Genomic DNA, 14063 nt, shown 5'->3' on the forward strand with positions numbered 1-14063 from the left:
GAGCAAACTCATTTCCAAGGTGAAAATCAGCCTTGTCCAGAGAAAAGGGCATTGAACTTAATCAATGTAATCACATCCATGAGGCCCCACCTCCCAACAAGGCCACAGTGACCACCATTAGAACCACAGCACTCGAAGATCACTCTGATGTGGTACATAATGAATCTCCTGAGTCATGAAGAGACAGGGAGTCATGAACAGACGGGGAAGGGACATTCCGAGAAAACAGGTCAGCAGGCTGCCTAGAATGGTCAGTGTTTCTGTTACAGGTAAGAATCAGGTTACACAGAGCCCATGTGTCTTGCTGTTCAACACTGCATTTTCCATATCTCCTACTGTCTAAATGACCTTTGCAGCATGGACTGATGTCACCTGCTTTAGCCCTTGAGCCACATGGTTCAATAAAGAGTATCTGCCACCTCGTTGTGGACTTTAGTCCCAAATGGTGCTCCAGAAAGGATGTTTTAGCCAGTTTGACTTTCTGTTGAAGTGTGCTGCCCAGGGGACTGATAATTTTCCAAAACGGCATGAGGCCCTTAAACTGGGCAGCTCTAACTCTCAACTCATTGCCCACCTGTGCAGTCAAGAGGGCCACAAAGAGAATCGCACAATGGTCCTTGGTGATCCAGCCTTCCAGACATCTTTAACAAGACACCATTATGGCCAGGTGGCCGGGGCACACACTCCCAGCACTGGAGGAGGGGGGAGAAGTAGGTAGAGGCAGATCTCTGAGTTCAAGGGAAGCCTGGTTTACAAAAAGGGTTCTAGAACAGCCAGGACTGTTACATAGAGAAAACCTGTCTTGGAAAAAAGAAAGAAGGTAGGGAAGAAGGGAAGGGGGAGGGAGGGAGAGAGGGAAGGAAGGAAGGAAGGAAGGAAGGAAGGAAGGAAGGAAGGAAGGAAGGAAGGAAGGAAGGAAGGAAAGACACCACGATTCAATTATTTCATGATTCCAGCTTGCCCACTTTCTTTGAATAACTACCAAAGCAGCCCAGGTCCTGAGACTCTCTGGGTCTCACTGTGTGTGATAGAGTTGATGCATCATTTGTATGACACTGAATATGTCCCCTAACATCTGTCCTTAAGGCACCTTTACACATGCTGGTCCACAGGCAGCAAAGCTTCCCACAAACTCTCTTATCCTTCCTGAAAACTTTTCACTTGTCCTCCAGGACTTCCAGAATAGTCTTGGTCCTGTGATGTCTTTCTGGGCTTGGACTTTAGCCTTGCTTATTTTCAATGTGTATGTTCCAAGGTTTTTATCAACAACTTGGTACCCCAGGGCACACAGAGTTCAGTTCACTGACCTGTATCCTTGGGTATTTCATTATATTTTACTGGACACATTTAACACTCAGTACCACCCTCCATGGCAAAAAGAGTTGATGAAGTACAGTTGCAGGCATAACTCTTTTGATCTTATGTTTAGTTCTAACTGTCATCATCTTGGAGCAGGAAAAGAAAAAGTGATTTTGGTGCCTCTTCCCAGCTGTCAACCTAAGGCAAAGTTGGGGAGACATAAGTGATTAAAGTCCCTGGGACTGGGACATCTTATGTGATGTGCTTTGGCTGCTGTCTGTTGTCATGGAAGGTCCAAGCTTTAGTCTCCAGATGAAACAATGTGAGGCTGGGATCTGCCACTTGCTCAGTAAGCACTCACTGTGCATTGTGTCACCCTAACCACATCAGCAATCTCACTCTCTCCTGACATCAACAGGACAAGAGAGTCTCAATTGAATTTCCTACTTCAGACTTACAAGTATTGTCTCACTTCTACAAAGTCTGTCTAGCTATGAATTACAGCGCCAGGGTTTGAAGCTAGTCCCAGATCACAAAACTCACCTGCTTTCTAGGTAGTCACAGGAGATGCCATGGGACTTGTGGCTGACATCACAGCCTTCAACACAGCCCTGAATTACAAAGGCCACACTTTCCCTTCTGGGAACAATGTAGATTCGTAAATAAATAGATATGAATGTCTTCATGTAAACTATAGTTAGATTTTTTTAAATAGGTAACATCAACTTTCCAGTTACACAAGCAATTCTCTATTTATAATGTTCTCCAAAACATGATTTGACCAGTGAAGCTAACAGCATAGGCTCAATATTTGGAGTCAAATACTTGTAATTTGTAATTGTAATTTTAAAAAAAAAGTGTAATTGTAATTAAACTTGTAATTTAGAATCATTTAGTTGCAAGACTAAATGGTGACATATTATTTGTGATTTATTAAAGCTTCCCTGAGGATTCAGAAAGCAAAGTCAGCCTAAAGTTATAGAGGCCAGGCAGTAGTGATGCACACCTTTAATCCCAGGATTCAAGAAACAAAGGCAGATGGATCTCTTTGAGTTCAAGGCCACCCAGGGCTACACGATATTGAATCAGTCTAAAAGAGTAACAGAGCTCATGCCTTTAATCCCAGGATTCATGAGAGGCATTTAAAACAGGAACAGGGTCTCAGAGCTGGGATATATTCACAGAATTAGTACTTAGGTCTGGCATCATTTCCCTACGTGGACTTTCATGTTGTGTCTCCCCAGAAAAAAAGGCTCCTGAAACAGGATTGGTGTCCAGCAACCTCTGGCTTCCTCCATTCCCAGTTCTGGAGTTATAGGTGTGCATGGTTTATGTGGTTGGTGTGTGTGAGGCCACATCGGGATGGTTATGTGGTGGGTGTTGTCAGAACTCAGATATTCGTTCTTACATGGCAAAAATTCATACTTGCCGAACGACCTCCCAACCCCACTCTGAAGAATTTAAAGAACCATTGACAGGTACCTGGTGATGCTGCTATATTTTATAAAACTTTTTTACATTTCTCTTTTTGGTCATGTCAAGGTCTATTGGCACAAACAGCACAGCCACATAGTATTCTTTTGACTTTAATAACTCATCTTATATATCTCTATATATTTATATTTCTTCTCATCTCCGTTTCCTCAGCAAAAGGGGAAATAAAAATATTGATCTATAAAATAAGCGGATGATAACACGATGCCAAAAATAGCTTATGTTAAGTGCAAGGAGTAAAGCTTGAATGCAAGCTAAATCGCAACAACATATTGATTCAACATTTAAATACGGGACTTGCAATAAAAAAAAAATCGTCATTGAGATACGCTTCTTACTATTAGCTGACATTGTAAAGACTACTCTCTATACACATCCAGTTGTAACACTTGACAGTAGCATTATGGAGCGCGATAGAACTTTGGTACACACTGCAGATATGGATAGTGATGTCTGTAAATGAGATTTCCTCATCGGATCAAGTTCTACACAGACCAGCCACCTGAACCCACACAGTTCCCCCATACTGTTTGCCCCCAAGTTCCCAGAGTCCTCCCTGGAGTGCTCCAGGACATCCAAGAAAGGCTCACTGGATCCATATGGTGTTCCCTCTCTCACTTCTCCTGGGTTCCACTGCTAGGTCTCCAAATGTGGAGAAAAACTGCTCCATCTCCTTCTGGAGCATGTCGTTGCGTTTCTCAGCATCTTCTTTGGCTCGTTCAGCATTTCTCATCTTGATTTCTATCATGGTGAACTTCTTCCTTTCTTGATCCAGTTCATCGTGGAGACTCAGCATTTCGGTTTCCAAAGTCAGATTCCGCTGTTCTAAGCTGTGGAGCATGCAAAGGGGAAATGAGAGACAATTGAATGCTATGTTTCTGAAATGTGAGAGTGAACAAGCAATTTTCTAAACTGTCTGCATCATGCAGGAAATCAGAATGAGTCTTGTTGCAGCATCAAAGCCACGCCTGAGAAGGTTTTCCTTGGTGCTGTTGATTTACCATCTGCTACTGTGATTTATTGTCATCGTCACACATCTCTAGGACATCTCTAGGGAAGTGCTTGCTTGTCACTTTATGGTGAATGAATAGTGTAAGCATAAACAACTGGAGACTCAAGCAGGTAGCACAGAAATGGCAGACAGGGCCAGCCTCCTTCACACTCTAGCAAGTTGGCTTTATTGAATGGATGCCACAGTGTGATGAAAGTGAAAGTGGAAGGAAAGGAGGATAGTCACATGACTTTCTAAAAGAAAAAAACCACATCAGCAGCAGTCGGCATCAGGCTACATTCCCTGAGGGGGATAGAGTTTGCAAGAGTATGTAGTCCTTCTATATGAAAGGACCAATAGTAACCTGCATTGTAGCCGGGGATGGTGGCCTATTCCCTTAATCTCAACACTCTGGACGCAGAGGCAGGCGGATCTCTGTGAGTTTACGGCCAGCCTGGTCTACAAGTCAAGTTCCAGGACAGCTAGGGCTGTTAGATAACCATGTCTTGAAAAACAAAAAAGAAGCCCACATGGTTGGCAGGAAGGGGGCAGTGGCAGATGCTGAATAATCCTCATGCTGCTTTCTATTCACAATGCTGACCACTGAGCTTGTTATCACTGATTTCCATCCTTCTTCAAAGTTGTTATTCTCTCACAGGATGTAGATACTTTCTCTCTTTATAAATGTGCTTTTGATAAGAATAGAATTTCATGTAGTTTCTTTGCAAGAGACTATTTGTATGTGTGTATGTGTGTGTGTGTTCATGTATTATTTAAACGAGGAGTGTTGGAACTTGGTGCTTGGTGGCATGTATTTGCTATCAGCTGACTTGCACAATCTTCCTCTTCTGAGCTAAAGTATCACAGGGCTCATTCAACCAGGGTAACATAAAAACTGGATTACCTTAATAGCAATTAAAGACTGAAATTTCCATTTCTTTCTGTTTTTGAAAAAGACAAGCCTTCTATATATTCTGTACATTTGAGTGGATAAATGTGAAGCTAGCCTCCCTTTATAAGTAACTTGAATCCAAAAGCAGAACAGGACAAACCCTTTCTACTGTGTGATAGCTAAGAAGGCTATTTGCAACATGCAATCAAATTTTCACTAAGAGGCTGCAAGTGTTCTGATCACTCAGATCATACAATACAGTCTCTATACTCCCTAAAACAAATTTTGAACTAAATATGTTAGAAAAAAGCTGAAGCTTAAATACCAAGAGAAATAATCCATGCAGAAACTGTATTAACATAAACATATGTCACAGGCATTTGTTTAAAAAATTTCCAGGAAACCGAATGACTAAGCAGAAAATAAAAAGGAATTCCCTTAAAACAAACACATAAAAATGCTAGATAACTTTACAAACATTTTATGAATGATTTATCAAGGTTAAAATTAAAATAATAGTAGGTTCAGATATCAGGTCCCAGGAATAAAAGCAATGTAGGACAGTAAGTGTAACTCTACCACAGTGTTAGCTCTACATTGAAGATGGGGACTCTGGTCTATGAGAAGCCAAAAAAGTGCTAGTGAATTCAACTGAGATACTGAGGCACATGTTCTCTTTGCAAGGAAGGGAATGAAAACAAAGTCTACTCATGAATTTCTACAATTGGCAGACTTGTATCATTAGAAAAGAGAATTACATTACTAGAAACCTGACCTGAGAGACACAGAGTGTCACATGGGCTAATAATTAGGGAAATCATACAAGAAGCACAAGTTAAGATAGATGGGTGGGTAGGTTAAGAATGTCCAATACACCTTAGTAAAGTTATAAAAAGAGAAAAACTGAGAAGATGGGGAGGAAAGATAGACACAGAGGGGATCAGTGAAATAGACCATACTTTAAAGAGACAGGGCCTCAGATCACCAATGAAGCATGCATTTTGTAAATGAATAAATGGTAGAAATACATGGTAAGTTTGTAAGGAAAGAAACTTTCCATCACAATAGTATCAGACTGGAGGACATTGGGGAAAACCCTTACTACAAAAATGGCATTTATTTAATGATCAAAGGATTGATTACCAAGGACGTGAATGGTCCTGAACATTTTGTAGGGCATTAAATTATCCAATACAAATCATAACAGACTCATTAAGGTACGTGGGTAATCCCAGAATGATGTTATGAGAGTTTAAGGTATCTTTTTCAAAATTTCTACCTCTATAGGTGAAAATTCAGAGAACTACAGATTTATGTAGTCTGATTAACAAGTATATGTTACTGAACTAATAAATAAGAGAATAGATTCATCAGACTAAATACCTGATTTCATACAAATGGATTTCTAAGAACACAAAGTTGGAAGCCTGGGCAGAGGCAGGCAGGAAAGAACAGTAAACTCATACTCTTGTGTTTGGAGCTCAAAACAGTGCACAACAGTGACTATCAGACAAAGTGAAATATTTTACCACTCATCCTGCTGCCTCCGTGCATCCATAGTATTGATAGGTGGGGTTAAGAAAGCATTTGAAGAACAGTGTGTAATTCTGTACAGCAATGGGCAGGGAAGTAATGAGAGAGCTGATCCTTGCACAGCCCCTGTCCTGGGTGTGAAAAAGCCCTGCTGGACCTCTCCCCTGGCTTGCCAGTGGGAGAGAAAACTCAGAGGTGTGGGTCTCCAAAATGACTCTCTCTTTGGAGGCTTTGCTGTTTGTCAAGCTGTCTGAAATGCACTATAGCTAACACACATCTATCACATTCTTAGAAATGAACAAACCCTTTAAGATGACAATCTGTTTTTAATACCACCTGTTATTACAGTGCCATAAAGAAAGCTACAAAAGCTAATTTCTTCCAGTGGTGCTCACAGAGGGACTTCAGCAGGGAAAGTAATTCTCCAGTCTCCTAAGCAGTATTTTAATTTATATTTAATTATCCATAGCTTATGAAAGTATGCTGTCTTTTGTTTTGTAATTAATCATTAGATGGGAAACTTATTTCAATGTGTTACAGTCAACTGTATATTTCATCCATTTATCATCCCTGCATTGAGGATGGATATATATATATATATATATATATATATATATATATATATATATACACACACATTGATATATATACATATATATATATCAATTATCATATAATTTCATAACTAACTGTGGGGTTTGGATCCATCAAGTAAGTTGATAAGATTCAGATCATATATGACCCTAGCAAGTCATTCAAGAAGAGGTTCTTCAATAAACATGACTTGGACCTGTGCCCTGAAACTCAGCACTGCTTCTCCTGACCCCAAAGTTCAGCATTTCTCACTCTGCACTGTGCTGCAAGAGCATGAACTTAATTACTTATAATTCCTGTGACTGTGGCAGGGTTGGGTGATCTTTGCATCTCTAGCATAAGGGTTTGTCCGTGTCCTGGGCTCCAATCTAGATGGGGCACTACCATGCAAGAGCACAGACACTAATACTGGCCCTTGACTCACCCAGGCTGCTTCCCCAAGGAAGCTGCAAGGCAAAACTTTCACCCTGGCTATTTCTAAGAGAGCTCAAGTTGCTGTGAAGTAGATTTTTAACATAACCACAGGGATGTAGCTTACACCTCACTTAGACCACATTTCCCCATGTTAATTGACTTCATGTCTACTTTTCTAAGTTTCTAAGTCTCCACAGATTCCCTTCTCAGAATAAAAGTCGGGGCTTGAAAATGAGCCCTGTGTCACCTCGGAGACGTCATCTCTCAGAGCTCACCAGCTTCTTCCCAGTCTGAGACGGCTGTGAGATAAAGTACTCCCTCAGAGTTAAATGGTTGAAAAAATGAAAACAAAAGTTTTCTTTGCTATTTAAATGTCACCCTAACATCTTACCCCACTTCTTGTTTGACTTTAATCCTTCTGGTATCTTACCAGTGGGAACAGCAGGCTGCTGCCTTGTCCTCAGGTCCCCTCTACTACAGATAGGGACAATCAATTGAAGAGACCTTATTTTGTGTCAGAAACAAGGTAAGCGGAGTCTTGTGTGCTTTTGAGGTAGATAGAACCTAACTTCCCTGGCATTTCACAGCTACCAAACAGTAAATGGAAGACCTGAGCTCAGATCTCCTGGGTGGACTGTGCTTGGTCCCATATGACTCAGTACCTATGTAGGAAGCTGTCACCACCCTCTGGTAACTATCATGATTTCCAAGTTTTCTCACCTTTTTATCCTGGACTCATATTCAATCTTCTGCTTGGTCATTTCCTGTTTCAGGCTGGAAACTAAACTGTGGAGTGCACTGTGGTTGCTGGTGTTGTTGGCGACAAAGGTCTCACTGTTGTCGCTGCTGCTGGTGGCACGGCTACTTCGACCACCCACACTCCTGCGGTCACTTTTGTTCTCATAGTCCCCAGGGTGAGATAGGTCATCCTGTGGGGGGCCATCTAAAACGGGGTCCTCAAAGTTCCCACCGTAAAAGTCTTGCTCTGGGCAGGTGGTGGTAGAGGATCGACAGGAATTGGAGTTCTCGGGGAGGGAGATCTCACAGGAGGACGTGGACCACGTGGCACTGTCCACACTGTGCTTGTCATCCAGGTGCGTCAAGGAGAACTGCTGATGGACATTGTCATAGGTGGAGAGCCTGTTATGCTGGCCTGACTCTGCCGTCTGCTCCTTCTGCTTGTTGTCTCGCAGGGTCACGTAGCCATTGGGCAGCCAACTCATGCTTCGGCCATTCAAAGGGTTCCCTAAGGTGTCAGCATTCAAAATACCCATGCGGACAGTTCCGTTCTGCACACTGTGAGTGCCCATTTTTGTACCGGAGCTCTTGAGGGAAGAGGTCCTTCTGGCTTGTAAACTCCCATTAGGAGTGGTCTGGGTTTTCTCGGCACCTTCCGCATTGCTGCTGCTAAATGACCCATTGGTGACTATCCCGCTACCCTTATTGAAGGCAGGGTTCTTTTTGACCATGAGAGGGGGGCTCCTGGAGACATCCAGCTTGTGAATACTGTTCCTTGGGCTGTTGGTTTTACTGCCTGACAGAGCTGTGGGGGATCCATTGCCCATGCTGCTTCTCTGGGGGGATTCAGGGTTGTCCCACGAGCACCGCCTGCCCGGGCTCTCCTTGGTGTTATTGTTTTCCTTGTTCTGTAACTGACCCATAGTGGCTTTCTTATGAGCATCATTGTTGTTGCTGCTCAGTCCATCTTGGGGCTTGCTTTGTAGTTCTGAGTCCTTGGGGAAGATACGGTCATGTTTACTAATCATCACCGACATTAACTGCTGGACCACCACGGTGCCTGAAATTGCACAGAAAATAAAATAGAGTGAGTGAGGTGGTTTTGATGTATTTCTCATTTTGAACTGGACTCTTGAGGAAAGATATTTAGAAGAAATTTACTGTGACTATTGCCAATAATTACCTATATCACTAATAATTGTATATTAGTGACAGAAGCTAAAGTTTCTTGAGCATCTAGTCTGTGCCATGATCTGTACAAACATGGATATGTATATATGTATGTATGTGTGTGTATATATATACATACATACATATATATATGTATATGTGTGTGTGTGTGTGTGTGTAGTATATACATGTATATACCTACACACAAATAATCACTATTACATTATTTTAAAGATTAAGTATCTTGACTAGGGTCACAAAACTAATGGGTGAAATTCTGTCCTTGAACTCAGAGTAATGTGTTTCAGAGCCCAGACTTTATTCTTTGTATAACATTCATTGGAAGTTTACCATTCCTAATACTGGGAATGCTGATGAAGAGGCATGTTGACTTAAACCACCACTGTTGCTCCAGTATCATGTTTAAATAGAGCCTCATACAGTCTATGGTGTGTGACAACAAAAAAGAGATGTTTAGAAAGTAAAGTATCACCGATTCACTGGGGGGGAAAAAAAGAGCTGACTCCAAGGAAGTCCAAACATAGCAGCTACTAGAAAAACTTTAAGTCAGCTAACTGTTCTGACTGGAAGCAGCAGCTCAATGTGGGACATGGCAGTCCTTTCACTTAAAGCCACACTTCACCTAGATATTTAAATTCATCTAAATAGGAAAAATTGTCACTTTCATCCATGTTCTTCATACTATTTCTATGATGGTTCAAATTCAAAATTATTACTTCCAGTGTGACAGGATAGCTTTCAGACCAACGTTACTGAGAATTATGGCTCATAAACACCATGTGTATTTCTTGTTAAAAGGCAGAGTCTAATGCAACTGTCACTGAGTAGGATGTGAGATTTTGTGCTTCTATATTGGTCCCATGGGATAGCAGCAAGAGCAGTCTAGAAACGTGACATCATTAGGAAGTGTCACAACTTCAGGACCTGCCTGGACACACTTTCAATCACCCCTATATGACTCCTCTGTGTTTGAGAGACACTGTGATAGGTGAGAACATTTAAAGCATGTCACAAATTTAGCCTCTTAAAAGTCCAAGAGATAGGATGCAACACTTTTCAGATGAGGAACCTGAGGTTGGGAAAGGTTAATAATGACTTTGCTTCAGGCCATAGATGGATAATGACCAAGGTGAAGTTTAATACCCAGTCTTCCAGTTCCAAATTCTGAATCTGTTATAGTGCAATACAGTGCTAGGATTTAATAGCAGAAGACAATAACTAAATCTAGGCCAGTTCTAACAAGGAAACTAAGGACATTTTTTTCTTTGAATCACCATCAATTATACCAATGTTGCAGGTTGAAAAGCAAAACAATGAAAATGCTTCGAAGGGAATATACAGCTTCTGGTTCTTGGTAACCTCTGAATCTTTAGTGATCACTAAATTTTCAATGCAGTTGGTCTAATGTGAAACTTTCAAAGGAATTTAAATGGTCTGGGCTGGGAGACAGCTCTGCAGTTATGTCAGTTCCCAGCGCCCAGATGTGTGGCACACAACTGCCCATCCCACAACTGCGGCTCTAAGGTAGGTGGCAGCCTCTTCTAGCCACTACAGGCACCTACATGAGCTGTGTGTGCATACACAGAGATGTAAGCACATGCATATATGTGGATGAAAATAGAACAGAAATATTTAAAGTGGTCCTCAACCCTCTCCCCACTGAAAGCAGCAGTGTGACACTGTCACACTTGTTGTATGACAGGCACAGCTTTGAGGGTTTACAGCTTCCATGACACAGGGCCTTGCCTAGTGTTGTGGGAAAAGGAACCACTTCCCCCATCGCTGGAACACTAGCATTTGAAGCTTCACTGCTTTTTATTATAGTTATGGATCTGTGCGACATTTAATTAACCGGACAACAAATTTCCCATGTTTTCAAGATGAGCTTGCAAACATCCAGGATAAAGTGTGCCTGCCACAAGGCAGAGTGAGTGTCAAGGCCCCACAGTTTCAGAATGTTCTTTCTTGGTAATGGGATATTTTTCTGCCATCTGGTCTCTGGGATGAGCAATGGCAATAGTCTCCTGCAAAACGACTTTCAATTTTGTAACTGGTAGTGATGACACGTGCCTGCCCCCCATGAACTAGATCTGTTTCCTTTCCTCTGCTTCTCTCTGTCATTTTCTTCCTGAGAATACTAATGCAGAAGAGCAAGGCCCCAGTAAGGAGCTCCAAGCATCTGTAATCACCACCCTACTATGCAAAGTTCAAGCTAATTCCAGAATTTCACTGAGCTGCACAGTCCAGCAACTCCCCCATCACTCATTTCATTTTGTGCAGGTTAAATTAAAAGGCCATATCCAGCCAGTTTTCTTTATAAGCATTGGCTAAGAATTTAATTATCCTGTAAGAATACATACACAGTGTTTTATATAGCATAATTTCAAGTTATGCCTTTGCAGGAAATACCTGTACAGCTGTCATTTCTGCATCTGAAGGTAACCAATGAGTTATGACAAGTGTACATGGTCCTGGAAAACCTACTTAATTGTGATATGGATAATTTACCCTGTGCCCATTTGCTATCAACTTCTTTCCTGCATCTCCTGATCATGGTAACCACTATTACAACTTCTATTACTACAGTTTTGCTTTTGCTAGAACTTAATATATAAATGCAATTATACAGCCATTCTAGTCTCATTTGTTGCTGTGTTAAAATACTCTAACAAAAAACAACTTAGGGAAAAGGGATTTTTGTTTGTTTTGTTTCTTTCTCTTTTTTTTGGCTCACAATTCTAGGTTATTGTCCATCATAGCAGAGAAGTCAAGCAGGAGTCACAAGAAGTCACATCACATCTGTGGCCAAGAGCAGAGAGAAATGAGGCATGCATTTGTAGGGCTCTACTAGCCATGTCCATGGTCAAGAGCAGAAAGAAACAAGGCATACATGTGTAGTGATCTGGCATCTTTCTCTGCGGTTAGATGCCAGGGCCCCATGCAAGGGAACAGTTCTACCACTTTCAGGCTGGGTCTTCCCACATCAATCACAGCAGCCCAGAGAGTTCCACAAAGATGTATGCCCACAGGACAACCTGACCTAGAGTTTCTTCTATTGAGAGTCCTTTCTCAGGTGACTCTAGGATGTCAAGTACAGCAATTGCCACAGCAGACTTTTGTGTTCAGGCATCTGAACCTTAATTTTTTGTTCTTAGTATTTCAGTCCAAAGATATGACTATATACATTATTGTCTTTTCTCTTCTAATTTTTATTAAATGTGTTCTTTGACACTTTCATAGATGCATATAATCCATCTCCCAACATGGTCAATTTTTCATCTTCTTTACTTAATTTTCACACTCATCTCTTTCTATTCTATTTTGTGACCCAATGAGTTATATCAGTTTTACCTGTGACAAGACAGCAAACATTCTTAGGTCTATTACATTCTTTATATGTAATTAAGTTCTCTGGATTATATTATACTTAAATTATGATGCTAACTTGCATTTTCCTAAAATCAGAAAGGAGGAGTTAGGCTAAGATGAGAGACACACACTTGGCAGCTTTGTCTCTCACACTCAAAATGTAGGACTTTCAAGAAAGGAAGAACCTCATACTTGTGGATAATATTTTCTTTGAGTTAAGTACACTCTGAGTAAAACTAAAGCTAACTATCCTTTCTTCTAAGTAGCCCTATTAAGTTCTGAGATGTTCAATTGATTCATTTTAGAAAACAGTGACTATAGTGCCCACAAGTAAAAGAAGAAAGTTGTCCAATCTTTAAGGTTGATAGAACTAAATAGAGATAGATTATTAATGGATACAACATGAAAAGTTTTGCAATTTGAATAGTAGCAATTCCTTTAGGTTTCAATGGACAAATAATGGCACTGTCATATAAAAAGTCATAAATCTCCTCAAACTAACAAATACTTATTAACTAAAAGTAACCTGACAATTTTGCTAGACTGCAAAGTAAACAGTGTCTTCTGTTTCCTAACTTTCAGGTGACAGACTGATCTGTGCATATTCCTTTGTAACTGAGTGCTATTTTCCAGTTTTATGTTGAGTAATATGAAAAAAGAAACTGTCTTCTCAAAAGGAGATATTTTACATTTAAAGAATAATCAGAGTAAACTAATGGAGAAACCATGGCCTCACTTAATTCCTTAGTTTGCTGAAGTGAGAATAGGTTGAAGCCAACCAAGAGGCTCTTGATTCTTTTCCTGCTGAGGTCACAAAGAAATCGTCATTCACTTACCCTCCATTATGGTCAAAGGGTCTTCCACCTTTGGGCGCAGGATGTTAGGACCAAAGACAGTTGCCAAGTTCTGTGCACTCATCTTGTTAACTCCTGAATAGGACTGCACTTCATCCAGGAACCTGGTGGTGGCAAGATTACCGTTGAAACATCAATTACTCAGTGGAATAAAATGGATCATTGGGAAATATATGAACTGAATTATGCTCAAAGATGACTACAGAAACAAAACAATATGGAGATTCAAACATCTCTCACTGCAATGTACAGAAATTACAGAGCAAATGATGAGACATCAGGAACTATATTTTTGGAACTATATTGAAGAATTTCTCCAGCTTGGTGTAGTTTCGTCTCCACTGTCTATTAAGTGTGTTTGGATGTTGTGAGTTTCGAGAGTCAAGGCTATGCATTCCCTTCTGTGGTGGTTTACATGTATTCCTCAAAGGCTCCCCTCTAAAGGCATTTGACACTATTGGGAAATGATGAAACCTTCAAAGATGAAGTCTAGTAGGAGGTTACAGTCATCATGGGGGTGTCCTTGAAGGAGATAGTGAGATTCTGCCCCTGATGGATATGAGCAATAAGAGATAGCCTAAATAAACACATTATATGCACGTGTGGGTTCTCAAACAACTAAATAATCAAATTGTCAAAAAGAAAAAATACACAGGGGGTGGTTGTAATAAGACAAAAGGTAGAAAAGCTTCAG

At 40.8% G+C, this 14063-nt stretch overlaps 1 protein-coding gene across 4 annotated transcripts in view; it reads right to left on the bottom strand.

The window, feature by feature from the left end:
- Positions 1-2778: 2778 nt before the first annotated feature.
- The window catches only part of Arhgap24 (Rho GTPase activating protein 24), a 370730-nt gene continuing 359445 nt past the window's right edge, over positions 2779-14063 (bottom strand). For all 4 annotated transcript variants that reach the window (XM_051198149.1, XM_051198151.1, XM_051198152.1 and 1 more), the window contains 3 exons: positions 13352-13473; positions 7938-9015; positions 2779-3623 (listed from right to left, as the gene is read on the bottom strand). In XM_051198149.1, coding sequence (XP_051054106.1) covers positions 3380-3623; positions 7938-9015; positions 13352-13473 — 1444 coding nt within the window. In that variant the 3' untranslated portion in view covers positions 2779-3379. The remainder of the gene's footprint in view (positions 3624-7937; positions 9016-13351; positions 13474-14063) is intronic.

This window comes from Phodopus roborovskii, unplaced genomic scaffold, assembly GCF_943737965.1.
Source record: "Phodopus roborovskii unplaced genomic scaffold, PHOROB, whole genome shotgun sequence".
Taxonomy (NCBI): Eukaryota; Metazoa; Chordata; class Mammalia; order Rodentia; family Cricetidae; genus Phodopus; species Phodopus roborovskii.